The sequence below is a fragment of the Chelonia mydas genome, chromosome 1 (assembly GCF_015237465.2).
Source record: "Chelonia mydas isolate rCheMyd1 chromosome 1, rCheMyd1.pri.v2, whole genome shotgun sequence".
NCBI lineage: Eukaryota > Metazoa > Chordata > Testudines > Cheloniidae > Chelonia > Chelonia mydas.
In genome coordinates this window covers 269,669,234-269,692,156 of record NC_057849.1, presented here as the reverse complement: position 1 = coordinate 269,692,156, position 22,923 = coordinate 269,669,234, and the positions used below count along the sequence as shown (strand labels likewise).

General features: G+C 40.2%; 1 protein-coding gene across 5 annotated transcripts in view; it reads right to left on the bottom strand.

Moving 5' to 3' along the window:
- Positions 1 to 3,575: 3,575 nt before the first annotated feature.
- The window catches only part of POC1B (POC1 centriolar protein B), a 95,645-nt gene continuing 76,297 nt past the window's right edge, over positions 3,576 to 22,923 (bottom strand). For 4 of the 5 annotated variants that reach the window (XM_037885378.2, XM_043546356.1, XM_037885395.2 and 1 more), the window contains exons 11-12: positions 5,008 to 5,232; positions 3,576 to 3,765 (exon numbers count right to left, since the gene is read on the bottom strand). In XM_037885378.2, the coding sequence (XP_037741306.1) occupies positions 3,661 to 3,765; positions 5,008 to 5,232 (330 nt within the window). In that variant the 3' untranslated portion in view covers positions 3,576 to 3,660. The remainder of the gene's footprint in view (positions 3,766 to 5,007; positions 5,233 to 22,923) is intronic. The other variant, XM_037885384.2, reaches the window with a different exon arrangement.

Sequence of the window (22,923 nt, the reverse complement as noted above, 5' to 3'; positions counted from 1 at the left end):
ACAAACATCATATTTGTTGCTCACATGAGCTCCCCCAAGGCAACTGGAATGAGGGTCACCATCAAGCATTGCCTTACCACAATACTGGCAGTGCTTGAAAGATGAAGAGTGTGGCATATCTCCGGTACTGGAGCTGGTATCGAGACTGGGTGATGGACCCACACAAACAATTTTTTTTTTACACTAACCAAATAATTACTTTAAAACTATACAACAGGTACTATTTATAGATTTCACTAATGTCTTACAGAAGCAAAGAAAGGGCGCTCCAAATCATCTTGGGCAGTAGGAAGGAACTAGGGGATCGGGGGCAGCTCAGCCCTTTATGTTTGCATGTGAGGTGCAAGACACCAGAGGGTCCTCGTGCCACCCCAATGGGTACGGCTCAGGGAAAGACTCTTCAGGAACTGCACCGGAGCGCTCACACACCTACAGTGGAATGGACATCTGCAATCACTCAAAGAACAACAAAATGATTCTGCTGATAAGGTTGATTTTTATTTTTAATAAAGGATAGCTCATTAGGAGAAAATAGCAACTGCATGAGATTTAAAGGGTTACATTTCTAAGGGCTTATCTACATGGTGGGGTAATGCATCCTATGGGGGTGTGTGATTTTTATTTCAAACAGCACTTTGTTAAAGTGTACTATGGAACCTTTAATGTACACCAGCAGGGTCTATATGGACAAATTAATGTGAAACACATTTGTGTGCCTCAGAAATCACACCCTGTAATGTGCATTGCTGCTCTGTGTAGACAAGCCTTTAGTCCTCTCACTCAAATGAGGAAAACTCAGTGTTAAGAATGTGAAAATATTAAAATATGATAAGCAAAGTACATTGACCTAAAAGCTAGCATTTATGCAGCCACACATTGTATAGTGGTATAAATAATTGCATAATCCAAGGACAGATTTATCTTAAAGCTATAGATAGGACTGCAACAATGACTTTCATTATGGAAGACATTTTACAAGTACATATTTGCACAGAAATATATATATGCACCCAGATGACCAAATTGAAAGGCTAGTTCCCTATGAAATACCTCTTCCCCCAACTACAAGTACAGTTCAAGACCAAAATGTAAATATGTGTGATTTGATTACGTTTTTTCCCTATATATCAATAGACCAAATTCACAGATTATTATGCGTCACAGATTCCGGTGTTGCATGGTCAGAAATGGGTGATCATACCAGAGTTTTAAATAATAATGTTTGAGATATGTCGTTTGCCACCTTGGCCCCTGTTCTGCAATCGAATCTGCACGGGTGTGCTCTTGTGCTCAAGCAGAGCTCTAGTGATTTCAGTGCGGCTCAACACGGGAAAGGGGTTCAGCAATACCAGTGGTCTCCAACCTTTTTACGCCCAAGATGACTTTTTGAATTTAAGGGCAACTCAGGATCCACCCCGGCCCTTCTCCGAAGCCCCGCCCTGCTCACTCCATCCACCCCCTCTCCGTTGCTCGCTCTCCCCACCTCACTCACTATCACCGGGCTGAGGCAGGGGGTTGGGGTTCGGGACAGGGTGCGGGCTCTGGGCTGGGGCCCAGGGGTTTGCAGTGTGGGAGAGGGCTTTGGGCTGAGCCTGGGGCAGGGGGTTAAGGTGCAGGAGGAGGTGAGGGGTGCAAGCTCTGGGAGGGAGTTTGGGTGCAGGAGGGGCTCCGGACTGGGGAAGAATGTTGGAGTGCAAGAGGGCGTATGGGGTGCTGGCTCTGGGAGGAGGGTCAGGGCTGGGGTTTGGGGTACAGGAGGGGGTATGGAGTGGTGGCTCCAGGATGTGGCTCAGGGCTGGGGGTTTAGGTGCGGGCTCCCGCTGGGGGGAACTTACCTCGGGTGGTTCCCGGTTGGTGGCACAGTGGGGCTAAGGCAGGCTCCCTGCCTCCCTGGCCCCACTCAGGCACATCAGCACCTCCTCCCCATCACGAGCTGGGCCACCCCACCACCCTACCAGCCAGTAGCGCACCATGTAACCATGCTGCTCCCGGAAGGGGCCAATGCACTTTTGCAGACCCTGTGGGTCATGTGGCTCAGTGTGCTGCCCCTCTCTGAAGGCACCGCCCCTGCAGCTCCCATTGGCCACAGCTCCCCATTCCCCGCAATGGGAGCTGCGGGGATGGTGCTTGCAGGCAGGAGCCGTGCGCGGAGACCCCTGCCCCTCCCCCACATGGGGGCGTGCTGGCCGCTTCCGGGAGTGGCGTGGGGCCACAGCAGGCAGGAAGCCTGCCTTAGAGGCAGGCAGCCCCGATGCACCACCACACCGACTGGGAAAGTCTCCAGGATTGACCAGTTGATCACGATCGACGGGTTGGTGACCACTGAGCTATACAGATTCAGTTGCACAACTGAGGTCTTAATTTGCATTATTTATATGATCTTCACTTTGTCTTATGCAAAATACAAATTCACAATGTAAGCACGAAGCTGCAGAAAGGAAAGACTGTAATCATTTACAATTTTGATTGTAAATTTTACAGGAGAGATGCTCTGCAACTGCCATTTAATGACACCAGGAAGATGTAAAGAAAAAGTAAAAGTTTCATATCATAGAGAAGCTAGAATTTATCCCTCTCTAATGATTGGCAATTCATGTTTACAATAAAAGTCTCCTTTCTGCTTTCTTCTCTTTATTAAAAATAATCAAACCAGCAATATTTACACATGCATCCAAGCTTTAAAATGCAAACTAGGATTGTAGAAATCCTCACTCTCTTAGGTTCTAATCCTGCACTGGCTTACAGAGGTGCTTAATTTATGTTTCTTTAACTTCTTTTCATTGGACTACTTGTAGTGCATAAAGTTTTGCACTGCAGAAGTATTTGGAGGATCAGGGCCTTAAAGGTTTACAGTATAGGGATAGTTTTACTTTGATGTTTGGTATTTTTCAAAAATATTAAACTTAATTTTGCTTCAATGCTAATCTTAAATAGGAAAATTACATTTTAATGGCATATATAATAAATGGAAATACAAAATAAGGCCTTACTTACAACTGGATTTGTACAGCTTCAAGTGCTGGATAAAAACTTAAAATACTTTATTTTCATATTTGTCATCAAAAATCTGTTTACCCTTAAAAAACGGAATTCCCTGAAATCCCCCTGCAATTTCTTAGCAGTTGGGCAGGTCTTGTCATTTCTCTCTGTGTACAATTTCTACCTGCTGTTCTTAAGGCAACTTTATTTGAAGTAAGTCTCACTTAGGTTGAAAAAGCTGCATTACCTCCTTTCACAATAAACGCTTTCCATCTAAAATTGCATAGTTTGTTGTTCAGTGCTTTTATAGAAGTATTGAAGTATAGGCTGCCAACTGGTAGAATGTAATGAGGATAAAAGGTTGAGAGGTAACAAACAAAATAAAGAGTGAAATCCTCGCTCTATGGATGTCAAAGAGTCACTCAAAATGTGTTTTAAAATTGTATTAATCTTCTGCTAAACTACATTTTATTAAATATGTTAACAAAATGTTAGCTTGCCACTGATCTTTAAAATGTACTGCATGTGCTTATTCACTTTTTTCTCCTGAAAGGAACAGGTTAAAATAACAGACAAAATTTGCTTTTTGCTCATTGTGAGACTAAATAAGACATCATTTATTAGTTCCCTGAGAATGTATGAAACATATTCATCAGTACAGATCAACTACATTTGTACTTTTTATTCTCCTTGCCTGGCTTGAAGTAACATTTTGTGTTGATTTTCTAAGCATTCTTTCAGTTTATCTTCGGTCAAAGTCAGTCGCTGCTCCAGGATTGAAATAGTCTGCAAGAAGAGGACAGTAATGTATTTTTAAAATATTTCTGCAATATCATAAATGTACACAATGCTTTACACACAAAAACAGTGGCTTATACTGAACAACAAAATACTATGAATGCAATAGTGGCTTCAGATAGTCTACCGTTTAAACCCAAAATTAATACTATGGCTTTTTAACTAAGAAGATTGTCAAAAGGCATAAACCTGCCTCAACAAAACTTACTGGAAGGTATTGTATCACAGGATAATTATTCATTTACACAAGCTTTAATATAAATAAAATAAAATATTATCCATTAACGGAACATATTATTTGGGTCTCCAGCTACAAAAATGAGCACTGCAGAAACAAAGTTGTTTTTTTTTAAGTACTAAATAAAAAGGCATCCTCCAAGAATTCACTTTATTTCTAGAAAGGTAACTTTCTAGACAGCTCTGCTTTAATCTACATTATTCCACAATTAACTTATAGCCCTTTTGATTCTTCTGATAAATTAAGCATTTTCTCTCTGCATTTCTTTCACTACATTTATCTGATTACCCCATTTCAATTAGGCACACTTTTAATAAATTACCAAGTAAAGTGCAATACCTTAAATATAAATTGGCTGGAGCTGAGTTACTGAAAGGAAATGTTGAGAATTTTCAACTGAATTAGAAGCCATTGATTAATGCTGGTATTTGCTCTGTCTCACAATGATTTTTTGAATTATGCCAGTGCCTGGACTCCACCTTGATACCTACAACCTGGAGCCCTCAAGCTGAAAATCTCTATAGTCCTGGAACTACCAAAAGATGGGGATGCTCTTCTCTCAACTGTTCTGCCTTTCTTATCTTGTTCATCCTCTGCCAGAGCATGATTGTTCAAGCTGGAATCTAACACTCTCTAGTCAACAGCAGGCTTCTGGTAAATCAACATTAGCAGTTACTACTGAAAAATCCCAACTTCCCTAGCCAAAGAGTTAAAAATATAACAATAGCCTTTCAAAGTTTTAAAATGCCATTGGCAGTTGCATAACAGGAAAAAGCTTTTTAAATAACCTTCTACATTGACGTTAATGAATTTAATTCACATGGCCAACATTTCATGAGATTGAAAGAATTCAGCAGGGCTCTAGCCATCTGTAAAGTCAGCCCACACATTTTAATACTTTGAGTTATGAGTGTGGCTCCAGGTTTTTTACCCAGTAATGAGGGAATTACCATATTAATTAAGGAAGTGTTACTAGTCCATTGCATACTCACTAAAGTCAAAACATCCAGCTGCTCCACAATGTGCTCTAAAGCATTACCCAGAGCTGGCGAGATGTCTATGCGCTTGTCCACGGTACACACAGCTGGTTCAACCTTGTCTTCCAGCCTCCTTCTTGAGCTTGTTGGTGAGAACAAAGCAGGACGATACCGCAGATCTTCACTGCTCACATCATCTTTGAATGTGGAAACTCCATTTGAAGAGCCAGTTGTCCTTGACTTCATTTAGTTGGAATCATAGAGAAAGGAAGGTATAAAGATCTGTTTTTTTATGCTTCAAAAATATATTGGCACATACATAAGCACATACAAAAGAGTCAGTCTTGCTTTCTGTATAAGGTCCAATTTTATATCACATCCATTCATTCTCACCAATGAGAGAATTTTGGCTGTGGCAGATATATGAGGGAACAAAAGTTCACAGTATATGGAGAAAATTCAGCAATCCTCACAGATGATGTCAACACCAACTACTACATCTTGGGTAAGTATGACTGAGGGATTAGAGGCTTTACTACTGGAGATTAAAGTCAATGTAACTCTTTCTTTAATAAAAGAGAAAGGTATCCTATACAATGAAAAACACCCATAGATAGTTTTTAGTTACTCATTCAGCTACATCTTCCTGGGAAACTGACTTCCTCAAAGAACAAGAGGAGGAAAAGGTTGAAAGGGTACACACAACCTGAATTTGAGGGAGAGAGAGGAGATTAAACTATCAAACAATGCTGATATATGAGCATTGCCTCAAGATCACAGTGACAGTATCAGTTCCTTTCATGCAGCTTTATTTCTGTTTTTTTTTTTTTTTTGCACCCTCAGGAGTCCTAATGGCACTCTCTTGCGAGAAAAGGCTGCAAAGTCAGCAGTCACCAGATGGTCACTCACATCAACTTTACCTGGCTCTATCAAGATGCCAAGAGTCACATTCTTTTAATGCCTCATATATCTTTCCCCAAAATAAACTAATGATAGCAGCCACATTTTGTTCTTACACAAATTAGCCTTGTAATATCCATTAGATTACAAAAAGAAAATAGAATACACAAGAAGTTAAAATTGTAACTGCTTCTCTAACGGTTCTTTAAGTCTTGTGAAATGACCCTATAAGCTGAAAATAGGGTAGGAGAAAATTCTGAAATTTTACCTCTCATCCTCCAAAATACTAATAATTTAAAACTGGATATATTTTCAAATTAGAGAATTGTAAAATACATCTTAATTTATAAAAGATCCTGCTCATGACCAATATAAATTCCTAGCAACTTATATCGTTGAATTGATTTAGTGTCCAATTTTCAAAGTTGGGGCGCTAGGTCTTGATTTCGGCAAATCAACCAGTAGTTAGCTAAAAATTGGATCTAAATCCCATTGAAATGAACAGGCATCTTTACACTGACTTCCATAGGAATTGGACCAGATCAGTAAAAAAGAGATTTAGGTGTTTAAATAGAGATTTAGATGCCCAAATGTTAAGCACCAGAGTCTAAAATTTGGCATTTGGAATGTAGTTTATTTTAAAGTTGTTTGCCAGTCAAGACCTTGCCTGCAAAGCTTGAACCTGCAGCAAGTTCTCACAAGTGAATGTTATAAATTTAGGAGAGAGAGTTTATAAAGGATACAGTGTACAGAACTTTCAGTATAGTTTTGCTAGCTGTTACTATCAGATAATCCATAACATTTATACAAGTGGTTCTCAACTCTGGTCCATCCTTCGTTCAGGGAAAGTCCCTGGCGGGCTAGACCAGTTTGTTTACTTGCCGCGTCCGCAGGTTTGGCCAGTTGTGGCTCTCACTGGCCGTGGCTCGCCACTCCAAGCCAATGGGGGATGCGGGAAGGGTGGCCAGCACATCCCTCAGCCCGCGCCACTTCCTGCAGCCCCCATTGGCCTGGAGCAGCGAACCACAGCCAGTGGGAGCAATGATCGGTCAAACCTGCAGACGCGGCAGATAAACAAGCTGGCCTGGCGTGCCAGGGCTTTCCCTAAACAAGTGGTGGACCGGAGTTGAGAACCACTAATTTATACGCATCAACACTGTACATAGTCAAGAATATAGTATTCTAGTTGTACACTGGAGATTTTTTTTTTAAAGGTTAGTATCTGTATTTCTCCCACTTGCTTTTTTCCTTTATAACCCCCTCCTGGACCAGGGCAGATTATAAAGATCACTTAGCAGCCATGGATATGGCAGACTTACTGCCATTTTGAGAATGTTACAAGTCTGCAGCCATCTCTGGTGATCTGATCGCTGTGATGTATGCCTTCGTGACATCACACTTGAACTACTCCAGTTTAGCTTTATTTTGGGAAGGAGCTGATCTTCTGCATGCAACTAAAGCAGAAAGAAATGGCTCAATAGTTGTCCAAGGTGGGCAGGGGGAAATTTGGGTTCCCACTTCTTTGCATCGGCTGTCTGTTTGGGCATGGATTCAATTTTAGGTTTCAATTCTAAAATGTTCAAAGCCCCTAACTGACTGGGTCCTGAAAATATCTCGCTGCCTTCTGGCTCGTATGTAATTTTATGCAGAGGTGCCTACTCCATGGGTGTTCCAGGGCTGGAGCACCCAGGGAAAAAACAATGGTGGGTGCTGAGCATCCACCAGCAGCCATCTTTCCCTCTCCCCGCAAAAGCACCTCCCAGCTGCAGGTGGCCCCACCGATTAGCACCTCGCTCTCCCTCCCAGCGCCTACTGCCTACCGCGGATGAGCTGTTCTGGCACGTGCAGGTAGCGCTGGCAGGAGGGGGAGGAGTAAGGGCAGGGCACGCTCAGGGGAGGGGCGGAATAGGGTGGGAAGAGGCAGGGCGGGGGTGAAGCGGTGGGAAGAAGCGGGGTGGGGTAGGGCTTGAGAGAAGGGATGGAGTAGGGGCAGGAAGAGGCAGGGGTCCGGGGAAGGAGTAGAGTGGGGGCGGGACCTGGGGCAGAACCAGGGGGTTGAGCCTCCCCCCCTCTACCGGCATATTAGAAAGTCGGTGCTGTTCACTTTATGTATTTTTAGACATGTAAGAAGAAAATGGGGCTGCTGTAGCTTGAGAATTGTTGTGGCAGAAGGGGTACTGTTCATATCTTGCCTCTGTAGCTTTGGGTATGTGGAATGCCCTTCCCCCAGATCATAAAAGGACCTCAAACTCACTAAGATGTTTTTAGCTTTTTATGATCCTTAGGAAATAGGAATAATAAGGCTCTTTTGCATGTGTGCCAGCTGACCAACTGGAAAAGTTCTCCAAAATTGGTTAATGAAGAAAAATAAGAAACATAAATTGTGGTTCTATGTACCAAAAATTATTCTCGTCTTACAACCTATTAATAAAACAGAAGAAAGAGGATTCTCATGTTTAATTGTAACAGGAAACGGCAAGAATGTTATTTTTTTCTGATAATATTTTTGAAAAGCAAATTCATTTTTTTGCTGCATGAGTAATACATCTTTTTATGAGACAAAAGCAAAAGGATTATAAATGTGGTTAAGCAATATAGAACACAGTCCCGGTCTTTTCTTAATGCTTACTGCTTTATAAATCAAGCTTTTTGATAAGCTATTAAAATGATTGCCAAGTAGTTCAAAACAACACACACATGTGCGTGCACACACACACACACACACACACACACTTACTTTTTGGGAGTGGGGGAAGAAGAATTCTAAAAGTATTAGACACTGGCAAGTTAAGTCTACCCTAAACCAGTGGTTCTCAAACATACTTGATCGTGTCCCCCTTCTTTGTGTCTGTAGTAGTTTATGCCCCCTCTCCCCACTATACAAGTACATATACTAATTAAAAAAAATAGGCAACTCCTACTAAATATTAAAAACAGTAAGGCATTGATTCAAACAGAGACATTTAAGTATAGAGTAATATATATTTTAAGTGAGATACTGCTTACTTGCAACACAATGTTGTTACCACTGTGAGGGGTGCACCTGTTTTTTGGAGCACAGCAATTCCATACTGGGCTGTATGCTTGAGACAGCTATCCAGAGATCCCCTTCTACCTTCAATTAAATATCCACACTGCGTCATAGGAAACTGATTCATGTACAGATGGCAATGACTTTGTATGATGCAAGCTTAACAGAAATCCATCAAAACGCACAGCGGCATCTAGAGTCAAATGCATAGCGCAACCTGAGGACCTGATGTATCTGGAGGAATCAGCTTTGCTAGTTATTCATTGCTATGGGTAAAATGTGTGCAGTACGTTTTCCCCCACACTTAAGCTTCTCATGCACCCTGCAGAATACTTTCCACTCTGACTGCCCCAGTGTGAGAATCTCTGCCCTAAACAATGACCTACTTGGAAGCTGAGGTTTCCTGTTAGTCTCGGTGCTGATACAACAGATGTATTTTTGAATTTCTGCAGACTGTAAGTAAATCAAACAGAAATTTCAGAAACTCCCACAACTTTTGTTACTAAACCCAATACAAATGTATCCTTAAAACTCCAAGGAGAAAATCTGTCAACTTGAATAAGCAGCATGAGAAAATAAATAAAAAAGATATTTTTTTTGTTGATTTAACAACAGAACAATGCTCTAACATTCTAGGACATTAGCAGTTGAACGGGCAGTGGAGAGTGTTTTGCAGCTCAGTACATCAGCGCCTCTGGTCAATTCAACATGTACTGCTTCCTTAGGCAGAAAGTCTTATACTATCTTAGTGTCTTGAGTAGGACCCCTGGGACACTGATATCGTCTGCAAACACTTCAGGAGATGACATGGCAGGGAAGGGCTAAATAAATAAGTGGGAGACAAAGACTTAATAGTTGTCAAACTTGAAAGGATCAAACACTGAAAGGAAAACAAGCAATGCACAAAAATAAGACAAACCAGTTTTCTTCAATATATATATATGTATGTATGATAAATTGTGCCCAAAGAATCTGTAACTTAGTTATAAACAAGGAAAGAGCACTGGAAAAAGTTTACAAACTTCAATCAGATAACTTACGAGTATGACTAGGTACCTAACGATTAATGGCATTAAAGACATCTAGATATGTTTCTGACAAAATATGATCCACATTAGATGGTATAAGAGCAGCCATCTTCTTCACTTCAGTGACTGTAGAAATGAGAAATCTTATCTAATTTTCTGTTTGCAGCTTCTCTCCAAATTCATTACTCATGGGCCAATGATTCCCACTTGTGGAATTTGGAGGCAGTCCCATGTTGCTGGAGGCTCCAGGACTAGGCTCAGGCCACCAGAAGAGTTCTTCCATAGCCAAACTCCAGTAACCAATTACTAGAATTAAAACAACTTGATCTAATATATTAAATTAACCTTAAGGCAACATATGTCGGTCTCCTTTTAGAGAAAAATTTCAGTGTACATTCTGGTCATTTACCAGACTGCCAGGGTGGGTTGAATCCAGAGAGAAGTGCTAGCAGAAAGAAAATTATCATGTAAGACATTTCTCATTCCATTGCATAGCTTCTCTACTCCTTCATTATTCATGGAAAGTAGCGAGCAAATGCCAGAAGGGGAAAAAGGATAAACAAAGTTTAATTATTCCAGAAGAATAATAGGAAGGAATGGGAGCTCCTCCCAGAGAAGCAAGATCTTTACAAATTAAGAAGTTATGTGTAAACCAACATGGTAGCACCTTCCTAGCAAAGGATGCTTTCTGCAGAGGAATGGAAACTTACTTTGCGAAACTTCCTGAGATGAGGGTTCATATACTTTTCCACCCAGTGCCTCTGATGGACTTCTTTGAATAGTTTCCCGGAAACCTAACATGCCAACTGTATCCTTTATGTGAACTGTCTTGAAAGGTAACAAATTCTTCTCTAATTAGGACATTATTTCCTATGCCACAGAGAAGTTATGATCTCTGCTTACTCCGTAGTTTTCAAAGGGATATAAAAACTCATGCCTCAGTCATAAGCCAACCTCTAATGGGAAGTAGGGGAAGACTTCCTCTGCCAGTATCATAATTGCCCACTGTGTGGTTTCTTGCACCTTTTACTGTTGGATCTGGTATTGGTTACTGTCACAGAAAGGATACTGAACTAGATGGGCCATGGGTCTGACCCCGTATGGCCACGTTTGCAGGTTTTGCTGTTTATTTTTTTAAAAAAGACATCCTGATAGCGGTATCTAATGAACTAAAATGATGTGTACTAAAAGGATTGAAAATTGTCTTGAAAGCATGTTTGTTTCCACAGTGAGTATGTAAGGGTCTAGAGTGGAAGCTGGGTTGGCTTTTAGCATATTGTTTGTACCTCTCTACCCACAAAGGGCATGTCTAACTGCATTTAAAAACCCATAGCTGGCCTGTGCCAGCTGACTCAGGCTCAAAGGGCTCAGGCTAAGGGGCTGTTCAAATGTGGTGTAGACATCTGGGCTCAGGCTGGAGCCTGAGATCTGGGACCCTGTGAGGTGGGAGGGTCCCAGTGAGCATGAATGTCTACACCACAGTTAAATAGCCTTTTAGCCCAAGCCCCTTAGCCCAAATCAGCTGGCATGGGCCAGCTGAGGATGGCTAATTGCAGTACAGACATACCCAAAGAGGCTTTTGGATGTTATCTGAGAATATCTAATTTTGCATTGCATCGAGTGCATTGTTCTATGTCCTCAGAAAGATTTTTAGTAGTTGCATTTTGAGAAACCCACTCAGGAGATAAAGCTGATGCATAGTACCAGCAATCCTAGCCATTGGAAATAATTGACTACTGATGACATTTCAGGAAAAGACTGATGCAATGAAGTTTTAGATTTTAGCAAATCTTTACCATGATGGTAAGATTTCAGCCAGAACCATGTCTAATTTGACCTTAGGGGGATCAGAAGCTTCTCTTGATTTTGAAGAAGCGGTGATTATGAATCTTTTCCAGCAGCAATTCCTTTATGAAGAGGTCTGCTTCTTTGGACAGGGTACTGATTTGCACGTTGTCTGTATCTGCGAAAAGGTGCGTAATGTGCGATCTATGCTCTGCTGTGACTACAACCAGCCTCTTAAAATTCTGGGTGAAGAGGGTGGATCAAAAGGAAGAGTCTTGAATAGGAATTGTGAGATCTTGTACACAAATGCTCTTTTTGTCTCTGTGGTGCAGAGGATTTTGTTGATTTGGAGAAAAATTTATCTTGATTTCCTTGGAAGCTTTTATTCCAGATTTTTCCATCTGCCAGAGTAATCTTGGATACTCTTGGTGTTAGTAGCAACCAACGGATTGCTATTCTAGCTTTGACAGTGAGAATTGAAGGCTCTCTGCAATCTCAGCTACTAATTTCTCTAATATTTCCCCCCAATAACTCCACACCAGCAAATCCGCATTCACAGGATATCTGTTTAGAATGAGTAATAGCTATTACTGCGTATAAAATGGTTTCCTTGTAGCCACCAAATTAGAATTCATTGCTCATTACAAATCACACCAAAGGTTTAACCAAGAGAAAACCTGAGATGTCCGAGAAAACTCCAAGCAAGGCTCATACCTCTAGACAATAAGCCACTTGTTTGTCACAATGGAGGCTTTCCTTACTAAATAGATGAAAAAGCTTTCACCTGAAAATCTATAGCCAAGGCTTTGAAATTGCTGTGCAGTGTGTCATCACTCATTTAGGATAAGGAAGTCACTTTCTGAAGGTATGACTGTTTTTTTCACTGATAAAGCTATTGCTGCACCAATTTTAGGCTTCCCAGACGTACACAATTTCTTTGTTTTTATATAAACATTTTAGTTAAACATTTAGTTTAATCAGATGTTCACATTTGGATCTTATGATACCCTCAAAGGCATTAATAATTATTACTTTTGTGTGTGTGTGTGTGGGGGGGATGATGCATATGTGGTAATACCTTCCCTGGCTGTTTACAGGGGGAAGGCAGTACTCTATTCATCTTGGCATGGGAACCACACAACAGAGAGATTACCGGTAAACATATCTCAACTGGGAAGTAACTTGCTAGATGGCCTTGGGAGCCTGAAAGGCGGTCTGCCTGCTCCCATCGGCTGGCTAACACCCAAGAAAGTACTGTAGGAGTAACTTAGTACCATTTAGGGCTTTACTCAGTAAATCAGAATCATTCTGAATATGGGAAGAGATTTCTCACTTACCCCTCTGTAATCCCAGGAAGGTGCAATTTTGTTGGGAGTGGGATCCTCAAGTGCCTCTGTTCTAGTCACCGATTGCCTGAAATGCCAGTTTTGAGGAACAATGAGGTGGCAGAGTTTTCAGACCTTACAAAATTACTCAAGATAGTTAAGTCCAAAGCTGACTGTGAAGAGTTACAAAGGGATCTCATTAAGTGGGTGACAAAATGGCAGATTAGAGAGAAAAGATGGGTGAGGTAATCTCTCTTTTTGGACCACTTCTGTTGAGGAGAGAGAGAAGCTTTCAAGCCACACAGAAGCTCTTGCGTTACAGCTAAACGCAGAGTGAAACAGATTGTTTAGCATAAGTAGTTAGCACATATTGTAAGGGACTATTCCAAGTAGATTTCAGAGTAGTAGCCATGTTAGTCTGTATCTGCAAAAAGAAAAGGAGTATTTGTGGCACCTTAGAGACTAACAAATTTATTTGAGCATGAGCTTTTGTGAGCTACAGCTCACTTCATCGGATGCATGCAGTGGAAAATACAGTGGGGAGATTTTATATACACAGAGAACATGAAACAATGGGTGTTCTCTGTGTATGTAAAATCTCCCCACTGTATTTTCCACTCACGAAAGCTTATGCTCAAATAAATTTGTTAGCCTTTAAGGTGCCACAAGTACTCCTTTTCTTTATTCAAGTAGAGTGGCCTGTTAACACCTCTGCAGTCATAGGACAAAAAAAGGGATTAGCAGGTTACAGATTGTTGTAATAAACCATAAATCCAGTGTCTCTGTTCAGTCCATGATTTTTAGAGTCTAGCAAAGTTATAAATTTAAGTTCCAAGGCTGATCTTTTGAAGGTCTCGTGCAGCTTTCCTTTGAGGATGAGGACTAACAGGTCAGATATAGAGTGACTCCTCTGTGAAGTGTTCACCCACAGGCGATCCAGTGTTTTTGTCTTATTTTCCTGTGTGAGTTCATTTGAGAGCATAGTGATTGTCCGGTTTCACTCACATAGTTGTTACTGAGGCATTTAGTGCACTGGATGAAGAATACCACTTGTGATAGGCATGTGTAGTATCCATGGATCTTGAAAGGTGTGTTGGGGGGAGTATTGATCACTGTAGCAGTGAAGATATGTCTGCAGGTTTTGCATCTGTTGCTCTGGCAGGGTCTGGTGCTGCTCTGAGTTGGTGTCCTGGTCTATGGAGACCTTGCTTCTGATGAGCTTGGAAAGGTTGAAGAGTTGTTTGAAGGCCAGAAGTGGGATATCAGGAAGGTTTCTGTCAGGATGGGGTCCTCATGGAGTATGGGTTGTAGTTATTTGATGATCCTTCATATGGCTTCCAGTGTGGGGTGGTAGGTAACAACTAGGGGTGTGTGCTCAGAGGAGGTTTTATTTCAGTATTGCTTAGTTTTTGTTTCTTTTGCTAGTTGCGCTTCAAATTCTTTTTGGCCTGTCTAATTATAGTTTTACATTAAACTTTCCTGAGTTCATGCTCCTTTCTATTTTCCTTAGTAGGATTGGACTTCCAATTTTTCAAGAATGTCTTTTTGTCTTTAACCGCCTCTTTTACTTTGTTGTTTAGTCATGGTGGTATATTTTTGCTCCTCCTGCTTTTTAAAAAAAAATAATTTGGGGTATACATTTAGTTTGAACCTGTATTATGGTGTTATTTAAAAGTTTCCATGAGCAGAAGATTGGAGACTTGTCCTGGAGTCTCCAGCAACAACAGTGGACCGCCACTGAATTCCACAGGTGGCAGGCATTAGCCCATGAGTAATGAACTCAGAGAGAAGCTGTGCAACAGAATCCAAATCAATATTCAAATGGCTAAGGTTCGGTGTCAAGGAATGACACAATGCTATTAAAGTGGTAAGAGAAAACTATTGATTATAAGTCCATATGCATCATTTTTAGTACATATCCATCATTTTTACTCTGTCAAGTGATCTTTTATAAACAATTTTTTCAATTAACTGCTTTTACCTAACAGTGCTGTTTTTCATGGGATGGTTTATATAATGAAGTCTGAGTGCCCCCATCCCTTCAAAGCAGCCTCTTTCTTTAGAGCACACAGAATACTAACAATTCATAAACACAGATAATTCAATTTACTACAAACTAGGTTGGGAAATTAGGTTACTGTTCAAACAACTGACTGCTATGTAAGACTTTAGAGAAATAGCTTGTTTTCAATTAATACAATTGGACTAGGCAAGAATTATCCATATTTTGAATTATCACTTTTAAACAAAGCTAAAAAGAAAATTAAAATAGGTTCAGTATTTCCATTCACTGCCTGTTAACAGTGAAACTGATTCACATTTGAGCAACTCCATGTAACTGACAAATTAGAAGGACAAGGAGCAGAGATAATGAATCAATAGGAAGCTATTTCTATAGCATTACCAGGCGGATGTTTAGTAGGAAATTAAATTTAGACTATGAATGATGTCATAGTCAGCACACCATAATTGATCATCTTCACTTTTTGTCAAGCAAAATGGCCCAAACTCTGTGGGTGGCACTCGAAATCTGTGAAAGGAGCTTTCATGTAACCTGATCACCCTTGCATACCCCTGCATGTTTTCCCATGGAGCTTTGGCACTTATTAACTAGAAATAAATATTGCAAAGACTCTCTTCCCCTCATATATCATAATAATTGATTAAGATGGATGTATTCATATGTATAGTTGATCGGATCACGTTCTTGTTTACTGAAAAATAAACTTTTAAAAAAAAATGCTTTTGGAGAACGAATGGGAAAAACACAAACCCAACCCACACAAACTGCAAAACATCTGTCTTTAATCTTCTGTAAATCTTCACATATAGAAAGCATATTCAATAGCTTCCTGTGGAATATCCTAATCGTCTTATAACAAGGATGGAATTGAAGGTAGAACTTACCAGTGGTAGAACTTACCAGTGATAAGTAATGGTAAAAAGTAGAACTTACCAGCTTTCTAATGAATCTCAAAGTTGGCAAGGCCTGTTATTTAATAATCATCCTTTTAGTTATGAGCATATGGTTTACCTGCCTGTTAACATTAAAATAACTAAAAACAATGTGTCACAAACAAGACAAGCCCAAATAGATCAAAGAACAAAAGCACCATAATCTAGCCTTCCATCTCCCACATACAATGAACAACCCATCAATAAAATGGGCTTATAATGAGCAAGAATTTTAATGTTATTTTTGTATTTGGCAGTTTACAAAACTCCCTCCCTCACATTATTACACGATCTCGACTATCCTACCCAGTCACATAAATGGCAATCCTGGAGTTCCCAAGATAATGTTAAGTCACAATATAACACTTCAGTTTATTAAAAATTGTCCATAAGCTGAATACAAAAGAATGATGGTATTGTGGGACTTAGGTTAGAGCTAGCTAGATGAAGTACAGCTGGGGGAAGGGAGGTAAGGTTAGGACAATATTTTTTGCTAACTAGGTTCATATTTGGGGTCTCTTGTTAGATTCTCAGTTGCTTCTGGATCATCATGTAGTAGTGGCAGCTACATTAAAGGTGCCTGCTTGGCCAGGAAGCTGTGACCTTTCATTTCAAATGCAGATCTTGTCAGTGTTATCCATGACTTTTGTCACCTCCAAAATGGATTACTGCAATGTGCTCTCCGTGGGGCAAGCTTAAAAGATTATCAGCTGCTATAGTGCAAAATGTGTATCCCCATTTAACTGTGTTTCTCACTTGGAACATATTACATCTGCACTGCACAGATTGCACTGGCTTCTTTTTAGTTTTGTGTGCCATTCAAGGTCCTGATTTTAATCTTTAAAGCCCAGTATGGTTTAGGCACTAGGTATCTTACAGCTCATTTACAACGGCAGTTTAAAATGGGGGAGTGAATCAGAAGCCACAGCATCCCACAAGTTGCCCTCTAAAGTTTTTGGTAACATATTATGAACATCCGATGAAGTGAGCTGTAGCTCACGAAAGCTTATGCTCAAATAAATTTGTTAGTCTCTAAGGTGCCACAAGTCCTCCTTTTCTTTTTGCGGACACAGACTAACACGGCTCCTATTCTGAAACCTATGGGGTTTAGTTCACTCAATAGAGACAAACCATGCTGTGTTAACAGTATGGTCAAAGCATCACTATGTTATAACAATCCTTCAGCATGGTCAATTTGGCTCTTAGACTGTGTCTTACTTTATGTTCTGTCCAGACATTTGAGACCAGCTACATGGCTCTCACTGGCAGTCGCTAGATTTGTATGTCTGAAGCTGGAGACAGAGCAGCCTTTGAGGAGGGTCCTTTTTTCCAGAACTTGCTTTCCTCATTCGCTGGACAAAGCCAGAGCATTTGTTCATCTTCAAAGAAGTGATGCAAGCTGTATCTATTTACCCAGGCTTCTGCTTGACAACATGGCTTAAGAGACGTTTGAGTTTATGTTACTGAAGAATTAGTCGATTTTTCTATAGTTGAGTCAATATTGTTAAGTTTTAATTTATTTGGCTTTAGTGATTACATATGTATATCTAGAGAATGTGACAGATGCATTCCTATTTAAAATGATAAATAATTTAAAATGATGTTGTCCCACGGTGGTATGGTCTTGTGGTCATTAAAGACCCTATAGCACTTGTATCAAGTATGAGGGTGACCCAAGTATCCTAATCAGAATCCATATCAAGTATATTCTATTGACCTAAACTTCTCTGTAGTTTCATTCTCACTTCCTTCTCCATGTTCCAATTTAGAGACTGCTGCATTTCACTGGTTGGTGAGGCAGTTCAAATACAGTATTTAGTTTGTGTAATCAAATCAGTTATTAGAGTTTGCAGTCATATCAATAAAACAGAGGTGGGCTAAATAGTTTGCCCAAAATCTAGCTAGATATTCCTAGTCTAAGCAAAACTCTCTTGTACCAGACCATAATACAGAAATTCAGCCCAAAAAATTACACGCAGAGTCTTGCATGGTCTCTTATCCATCTTAGTCACCTCCAAATCTTAAGAGAGCACCTGAATTAAATAAGTCATAAGAATCAAAAGAACTCTGAAGTGTAGGTATATCTCATATTACCCACACAGAGAGTAAACATTTGGTCTCTTTCACTCCAGTGAGGCAATGAGCACTGAAAGTAGTACGTGTGTTAATTTAGAGCCCAACTCTGAGTGGCAGTACTGGAACCCACATTCACAGCCAACAAACTGAAAAGGGTTAAACTATTTTCCTCAGTAAAGCAGATAGTTTCACCTAACATGGCTGAGCACTTTATTATTCATTCAACTAACAAATTCAGCCTTAAGCGGACTGAACTTTTAGAGGTGACTGGGTCACTGGAGAACAAGAAAAACTAGTGGCTTGGTAATATTAAAAAGTAGCTATGCAAAACAAACTTAAGTCCTTGTCGCATCTGCAGCTGTGCACCGATAAATCAGTTTTATTTATTTATTTATTTTGCCAGAATTACAGCTGTGTTAAATTTAGCAAAGCTGTGACAGCATCAAATAGCAAGCTTCTCTGAGCCATGTTCATAGCAATAAGTAGACCTAGGAGTATTTTGAATAGATGTAGTTGCATGGCACAGGGATTGACCCTTCTTATATGTCTGGAAAGTGCCCAGGACATTGTATTGTTTCAAACAAGTATTAAAAATAACAGTTTTCTATTGCTAATTTCTCCACGATTGTGACTATGCTCAATACTTATCCACTGAGAAGATACAATACACTTGCCTATAATCAGTGCACTGTATATTGTGCGATTCCATGCCTGCACAGGTTACTGCAGAATCCATCAAATGCCACAGAATTTTGCTCTAGCTTCAAACTTTCATTACAAAAATTATTTTTATAGTCCCCAGGATCATGAAACCTTCCAAATGTTAACCAAGTGTAAACACTGTTCTCTTCCTAAGACCACAGGGTATTTACTCCGAAAGCAAGTGAGGACAAAATGTTAGCATTGTTAAGTATTTGACAGACAAAAACATCAAGTTGTAGTTATCCCATAACCCCAAACTGCACCTCAACTTTCCAGATACCAAGTCCCCAAGTTTTCCCTGTACCCAGCTATTAAAATCTCCAGCTTCACAGTGACAACTTTACAATGGAGTTTTGTACAATACAAGACAAGACCTGACAGCATATTGAAAAATCAAAATTTTAGGGGGAGAGTAAAACAAATTGCATTTAACATCAAAATATGCAAAAGGTATTTTCATATTTAACTCAGTAAAACCATCCATTTTAAAAATTTTGCTGCAATAGACTGCTGGAGAAACCAGGGGCCTTGTGGCAATGTTTATGTTCCGTTCACTGTGGAGAGCATGAGATCTAGGTTGTAATGGATACACTAGTACAGTGTAGGTGTAGGTAATCAAGTATATATAATTTATTTCCCAAATCGAAAGAAATGCAGTTTTGCTTGCAAATGACAAAAACTTTTGTAGTCCTGATTTCTGTACACACACACACAAAACTATATGATATACTTTAGGGATCAAAGTCAACTTAAAAACAAATCACTTATGTCTGAAGTTTTGTTTTTTTAAAACCTCCTATAGTTACCACTAATACCCACAATTTCTATAGCTGTCAGAGATAGAGTTTCTTTTCCCCCCCACAGCTTGTTCACTTTGTTCAACTGACAGCACTTTGTTTATAGCTTGAATCACAGTTTTCCCTGTATATTCAGGACCCAGTCCTGCAAAAGGATCCACATGCATGGACTCACATGCTTCATATCAATGGGATTCCCTGGATGAATATAGATTTACACATGCAAATCCCATCGCAGGATCAGGGACGGAGTTAGTTTCTTTTGTTATTTGACTCCATTTCCCTAATATTCTTATTTTCTTGATTTATCCTACAACTAAATTTTGATAAAGTTACTGCAAGTATACAAGTGCTATGTAAACAAAGTATAATTGGAATTAGTAACAGAAACCCCCCCCCCCACCATTTTAATCAGATTTGACCATTTACTTAAGTGTTTAGAGAAAAAACAAATTGGCTAAGGTTCAGTTTTCTTCCACCAGCAAAGCAACATTGGTGAAAAAAAACAAAAAATCAAACAAAAAATGCAACCACCACACGGGAGACTGAAACCATTAGAGGTTCCATTTCCAAAGGTGGGAAACTCCCTACCAGACAGTCAATTCTAAATATAACAATTCAGGAAGAAGCATATTGAAATACTTTAATAAATTACAAAAATACATATGCAGACCTCAGGGACTAAAAATAACAATGTGCACACGATGGTAAAAAAGGTAAAGGAATGTAGTAAAGGCTGGTCCTCAATTTATCTGTAAATAGATGCAGCAGGAAGCTCTTAAAACTGAGGACGGATAACATGAAATCACTGAAATATTCCCACTATTCACAATCAAAATAAACTAGCCAATTTTAATTTACAGCGAATTACTTCAGACTATATATGTACACATTCAAGGAAACATCTTATAGGTAGAATTAACAGCAAAGCTTTATATGATGAGTTGGCTTTGTCTATGTATTGAACTCTGTGCTAAAAAGTGCTTTGATAGAGCAGACTCAGCTTACAGAACTTTCTCTTAGCTGTATGAGAAAAAGAATGTTCTTTTTCCAGTAACTGGCAACATAAGAAAAATATCTGAATCAGAAAATTATATCTACTTGGCGCCAGATCCTGATTTCCAGTACTGGGAGTGGTATTTTGTCCTGTCTTGGATATTAGAAAGGGATAAGCTAAAAATAAACCTTAGACAAACTGCCACATACACCTAACTAGACTCTGCAAGGAAACAGGTTTCAGAGTGAAAAGAAAAGGAGTACTTGTGGCACCTTAGAGACTAACAAATTTATTTGAGCATAAGCTTTCGTGAGCTACAGCTATGAATACAGACTGGGAGTGGATGGGTCATTACACAAAGTAAAACTATTTCCCCATGTTTATCCCCCCCCCCCCCCCTTGAACTGTTCCTCAGACGTTCTTGTCAACTGCTGGAAATGGCCCACCTTGATTATCACTACAAAAGTTTCCCCCCCACCTGCTCTCCTGCTGGTAATAGCTCACCTTACCTGATCACTCTCATTACAGTGTGTATGGTAACACCCATTTTTTCATGTTCTCTGTGTATATAAATCTCCCCACTGTATTTTCCACTGAATGCATCCGATGAAGTGAGCTGCAGCTCACAAAAGCTTATGCTCAAATAAATTTGTTAGTCTCTAAGGTGCCACAAGTACTCCTTTTCTTTTTGCGAATACAGACTAACACGGCTGCTACTCTGAAACCTGTCATTATGAAAGTTATGAAAGTTATGTTAGTCTATATCAGCAAAAACAACAAGGAGTCTTTGTCCACAAGGAGTCTTTGTGGCACCTTAGAGACTAACAAATTTATTTGGGCATAAGCTGCTCCTTATAAACACAACAGCAGAGCTGGCCAGCTGCATCGGAGAAGACTATGTTGCACCCCTCAAAGGGCCATTTGCATATTAGTGCAAAGCCACTGTACAGCCACTCCAAGTAGCTATTCTAAAGTAGCTATTCTACCTCCGGTTTCAGAGTAACAGTCGTGTTAGTCTGTATTCGCAAAAAGAAAAGGAGTACTTGTGGCACCTTAGAGACTAACCAATTTATTTGAGCATAAGCTTTCATGAGCTACAGCTCACTTCATTGGATGCATACCGTGGAAAATACAGAAGATGTTCTTGTACATACAAACCATGAAAAAATGGGTGTTTACCACTACAAAAGGGTTTCTCTCCCCCCACCCCACTCTCCTGCTGGTAACAGCTTATCTAAAGTGATCACTCTCCTTACAATGTGTATGATAATCAAGTTGGGCCATTTCCAGCACAAATCCAGGTTTTCTTCCCACCCCCCCCCTTTTTCCCCACACACAAACCCACTCTCCTGTTGGTAATAGCTTATCTAAAGTGATCACTCTCCTTACACTGTGTATGATAATCAAGGTGGGCCATTTCCAGCACAAATCCAGGGTTTAACAAGAATGTCTGAGGAATGGGGTGGGGGGAGAGAAAACAAGGGGAAATAGGTTACCTTGCATAATGACTGAGCCACTCCCAGTCTCTATTCAAGCCTAAGTTAATTGTATCCAATTTGCAAATGAATTCCAATTCAACATTCTCTCCCTGGAGTCTGGTTTTGAAGTTTTTCTGTTGTAATATCGCAACTTTCATGTCTGTAATCGCGTGACCAGAGAGACTGAAGTGTTCTCCGACTGGTTTATGAATGTTATAATTCTTTACATCTGATTTGTGTCCATTTATTCTTTTACGCAGAGACTGTCCAGTTTGACCAATGTACATGGCAGAGGGGCATTGCTGGCACATGATGGCATATATCAGATTGGTAGATGTGCAGGTGAACGAGCCTCTGATACTGTGGCTGATGTGATTATGCCCTGTGATGGTGTCCCCTGAATAGATATGAGGGCACAGTTGGCAACGGGCTTTGTTGCAAGGATAGGTTCCTGGGTTAGTGGTTCTGTTGTGTGGTATGTGGTTGCTGGTGAGTATTCGCTTCAGGTTGGGGGGCTGTCTGTAGGCAAGGACTGGCCTGTCTCTCTCACAAATCTTGGGAGACAGGCCAGTCCTTGCCTACAGACAGCCCCCCAACCTGAAGCGAATACTCACCAGCAACCACATACCACACAACAGAACCACTAACCCAGGAACCTACCCCCCCCCCCCCGTTCCTCAGATGTTCTTGTTAAACCCTGGATTTGTGCTGGAAATGGCCCACCTTGATTATCATACACATTGTAAGGAGAGTGATCACTTTAGATAAGCTATTACCAACAGGAGAGTGGGTTTGTGTGTGGGAAAAAGGGGGGGGTGGGAAGAAAACCTGGATTTGTGCTGGAAATGGCCCAACTT